We start from the raw sequence: 4,729 nt of genomic DNA, 5'->3' as shown, positions 1-4,729 counted from the left end.
TCAGGGGATAGTGATTATTCAGAGTGAATCATTTCACTGCTTTCTCAATTCCTGGGCATCTGTAACATTTCCCATCCTTACTACCACAAAAGCAAAAGAGACAAATAATAACTTGCACTTACAAGGTCCTTTGAGTTCCCAGAGCATCCAATAAAACTTCAGAAGTGATACCTAGCCTCCTAGCATTTCCATGGAAAAATAATAATAAAATCACATTCTTATATATCTAAATAAAATATAAATACTAATATCTAAGAGCTTACCTTGTTAGTGCAAGTTCTTAGTTCATATCACCCTCACCCCTCCAATAATATCCCCTTCCTTCTATGTAACCACATTAAAAAAAAATAAATGAATTCTGTTTATTTTGATCCTATCATACCTTGAAAACTGATAGTCAGTCGCGGTCTGGGCAGCTTAAACTCTAGGCACTGAATGGAGAAAGGAGATTTCCACTGCTGGGGAGGGAGGGGGACTGGGCAGCTCATCAAAATCTTTGAATCGTGGGAATTTGGGCACTCCTGGATTGGGATCCACACTAGCAGGGGTTTGGGTATGAGAGCTAGAGCTCAGTCGGCGATGTTCTCCCCTGATGCGGCTGATTTTATCTAGTAGCATCTTCTGGATTTCCATGATGACTTTCTGAACTTCAATACGGAAACTATCACTGAGCCAGCAATAAATGTAGGGGTTGTAGCAGGAACTACTAATTGCTAACCAGTGGAGGAAAAAGTAAAGACCATTGTGGCTTGAGATGGATTCGCTGGACAGGAGCACCAGGTAGAGGTTGAGGGGGAGCCAGCTGATTGTATACAGGAGCACCACTGTCATCAGCATCTTTAGGGTCTGCTTCTTCTTTCCACGCTGGCAGATGTAAGTGTGGATATTGATGTCATCGACAGCATCATGGATCCACAGCTTTTTGGCTACATGACCATAGACACCCACCAGCACCAGCAAAGGCAAGATGAAGAACAGCAGAAAGGTGCCCAGGTCAAGGTATTTCCATGTGGATTTAGAAGTATATGGGAAACTTGGGAGGCAGGCAGATTCCTCTGTTGTGTTGCTAGGTGATGAGAGAAAGAAATCAAAACCAATGATTTAGTTTTTACCTTAAGGCTCACAAGAAACTATATGGCAACTAGATCTTAAGGGTGACATGTGTTTACTGTTTATGTTATATGTGTATTGCATATAAAACCAGAAAAACTGAAGTTCAACTGATCCTATAGGGAAACCATGGCCCCAAAGATATAAATTGTAACCCCACTGCCATGAGAGGTTTAGTGAAATAATGACAAGTTGCAGTTTAGAGAAATTTATTTTTCTACCTATAATTTGAAAAATGCTTATTCTAGCTCCTAATTTTTAATTCATTTCTTGTAACTTCCAAGGCCTTTGGGTTGCTAGAATAACTGCAATTATCTTATCCCATGTTCTTCTCACCCAAATTCCACTTGGTAAAGCTTCTGGTAAACGGCATGTGGCAAAGCAGCACAAGTGCTCACAATCCAGATGATGATGATGCAAACGTTGCCTTGCATGGGAGTAATCCGGGCCTTCAGAGGATACAGCATCACCTGAAAAGAAAGGGACCCCACCTAACTTAACAATTCATATTAAATGAGACATCCATGAACTGCTATTCTGATAAAAGGGTACAAAGACTTGGTTTGTGGGTGGTATTGTGCTTTGTAAAATAGTTCATTGGACATATATGTGGCATTTTGCTTCATGAAAATATAGCACAGCTACATTAGAAGAAGTCAGCAATTCATCTGGACTGACTTCAAAGCTCCTGTTTCTCTGTCTGCAGTTCTGTGGAAAGAGAAGACAAATATCCACTAGAGAGACTTAATATTCTTTACCTACTAATGGGTGGGAAAGTACCCCGGATACTCCATCTACCCTTCTACCTGGCATACTCCATGGCCTTGCTCATCTCCCATCCCCTCCCATCTTGGTTTTCTTCATAGCTACACTTTTCTTTCTCTTTCATTTGCTCTATGTTTGTGTGTGTGTGTGTGTGTGTGTGTGTGTGTGTGTGTGTGTGTGTACTTGTCTCCTTATCTGGATCTAACACGTACCCTTCAATTCTTTGGTCTTTCTCTCTAGTTCCTGATTAAGTATGTAATACCTCCAGCTTCTCATCCCTTGCCTCCCTCCCTTTTAATTGATTTCAATGGGTCTCAGCTCCTTATCACTCAACTCTCTTCATCCCCCTACTCAATTCCTCTGTCCTTCCTCACAGACTTCACCCCCTTCCAGATGAAGCCCTCAGTCAGCCCTAAAACTACATCCATATTTCTTATTTCTGCCCTCTCCTGTTTTTTTTAGCCAGTCCTGCAATGCAGTAAACAGGAAATGTTTTCCAAAGAAGAACATGTATCATGTGTTTATTGGCACATTTCTGTTCCCATAGCATCAGAGAAAAGATGGTAGCATTTTTATTAGATTTAATTTTATGATGTTCTGTTTTTCACCATTTTCAAAGTTCCAAAATTACACAAAAATCTTTACAGATATAGACTTTAGAACTTGGGAAAGTTTGTAGATCGTTTGTAACCTTGTTTGTCTCCATACCCCTAAGAGAAGACTCTGTCTTTTACATAGGAAGCACATACCCGATGTCGATCCAGGGAAATAGCTGCCATGCTCATCACAGTTACATAGGCACATGAATACTGGGCAAAGCGACTGAGGTGACATGTCATCTTTCCAAACACCAAGGAATTACACAGATAGCGCACCTGTAGGAGAAAAGGTTTGGTGATGCACAGGAACTCAGCCCTGTGTTCTTCCCTCTCAAAAGCTCCAAACTACAAATACAGGTCTCCTCGCTGCACCAAACTGCTGGCTTTATTTTGTCAATATGCAAAAAAATACTTTTACACTCTAGCTCTCATGTCCAAAACATTTCCCCCCACACAACATTCTGATTTGAAGACATGGAAGGACATTACATTGCAAAACCTGGTGACTAACTTCAAGTTCATACACAGCATTTGAAAGGTGGAGAAACAGAGTTAATCTTTATGACAAAACTTGGATTCAGACATTATCCCAAAGCTCACTAGCAACAGGTCCCACTGCCACCCTGGGCAGCCCAATACTCTCTCACTGTCTGCCAAGGCAAGAGATTTAATTCAGCGACGCAACAGCTCTCCTGCCAATCTTCCTAACATATCTCCAAGCTCTTCAATGATTCTCAGTTTCTGCCTTATTTCATATGAAAATGTTCTCCAAACCAAACTAACCCTTTCTAACCCTCTCCCTACCTCTGACCACACAAAACTCACTGTTTCAAGTACAAAGTTTAACTTTAGCTCTTGCCCTTCTTCCCAAGCTACCCTCCTCAGTACCCCAGCTTACCATAGTGAAGGGAGAGCTGAGAAGAGCGAGCATCATGTTGGTAACAGAAATGTTGACAACGAAGAGGCCGGTGGCAGTGTGTACCCTCTTATACTTCATAATTATGTGGTTTAAGACCCAGTTGCCTATGATGGCAGCAAAGACCACTATGGTATACCCTACCACTAGCCAGAATTGCACCTGCTCATCCTGGGATACAATTTCCAAATCTAGGGGACCTGATGTGTCAGCCAGGTCCCCCGAGTTTTGCATGTGGTCTGCCAGCTTATCCATCTTGGACAATATGCCATTGCGGCCAGCACGCCCCACCGCATTGGATGCGGCCTGAAGCACCTGAGAGGTGGTAGAGGTGATCAAGTCATCAAAACCACTAGGTACACTCAGAGCCTCTGGAGTCAGCTCGTCTCCATAGCCCATGGTGCCAGGGCTCTGGAAAGCCTCTTCGGGCAAGTCTGTGGTTGGAGCATCCATCTCAGTGCCTTAAGTGGACCCTGAGGACCTTAAGCTACTCACTCAGGGGGCTCTCAAAAAAGAAAAAAGGGAAAGTTAAGGCCGTGGACAGACAGCCAACCAATCTATTCAGTGCCCTGGAGCTCTGAGCTGAGGTGTCTGGATCAGGGAGAGGGAAGAAATACCAGGATCCAGCAAAAAATACTGGACCTGCTCAGGGTGGGCAAGTGCGCAGAGCTGAGCAGCTAAGCGCAGGGCAGGCTGTCTGCAAACGCTCTTCCTGGAGAGTGCCCACAGCACCTGCTCCAAACTGGAGATGGCGTCAGGCTTCGCTCAAGCACAGATCCTCCTCCATGCTGCCAGTGATTGTTCCGACCATATTTCTGTTGCCTTCAGTCAGTCATCAGTCTGTAAGTCTTTCTGTCCAAGGCTGGCTGGCGCCGTGGGCAGGGCGGAGTCAGGCACTGCCACTCCAGCTCCAAGCCCGTGCAGAGCAGGCTTTCTGCAGCTGCCCTTTATAGAAAGTCCAGGGGCCCGCGCTGGAGCCAATGGGGAGCCTCGACTCAACCCCCGCCCTGCCCTTCTAGGCTGGAGAGTCTGAGAGGCTGGCAAAGTCTTTGTCACTCCTGTCTCAAGCCCCTCCTTTCGCTGCTCTCCTTTGGCTCTCCCTTTTCTAATCCTGCAGTTGGAAGCCTGGATTTACTGTTTGTGGGTTCTTCTTTTAACATCGTCCGGCCTATAATTTGAATTCAGCATTTCCTCTTTCCCTTGCTTTCTGTTTTTTTTTCCCCCTGCATCATCGCCCTAAGCACCGACTAGCTGTGACACAGGTACTGATGGAGGATATGGAGACTGCAGTCGCATCTGGACCAGCAAGCCAGTCAGCTGCCTGGGAAGAGTGGTCGAT

The 4,729-nt window shown here is 44.7% G+C and overlaps 1 protein-coding gene across 1 annotated transcript; it reads right to left on the bottom strand.

Moving 5' to 3' along the window:
• Positions 1 to 417: 417 nt before the first annotated feature.
• Positions 418 to 3,843, bottom strand: LOC308415949 (G-protein coupled receptor 83-like; the record flags this gene model as incomplete). The annotated part of the gene is made up of 4 exons (XM_080910958.1): positions 418 to 1,066; positions 1,447 to 1,580; positions 2,625 to 2,750; positions 3,373 to 3,843. The coding sequence occupies 4 exons, from the start codon at positions 3,841 to 3,843 to the stop codon at positions 418 to 420; spliced, it is 1,380 nt and encodes a 459-aa protein (XP_080767084.1).
• Between the last annotated feature and the right edge of the window lie 886 nt (positions 3,844 to 4,729).

This window comes from Micromys minutus (assembly GCF_963924665.1).
Source record: "Micromys minutus genome assembly, chromosome: X".
NCBI lineage: Eukaryota > Metazoa > Chordata > Mammalia > Rodentia > Muridae > Micromys > Micromys minutus.
The sequence above is the reverse complement of the archived record's forward strand: the minus strand, read 5'-3'. Positions and strand labels throughout refer to the sequence as shown.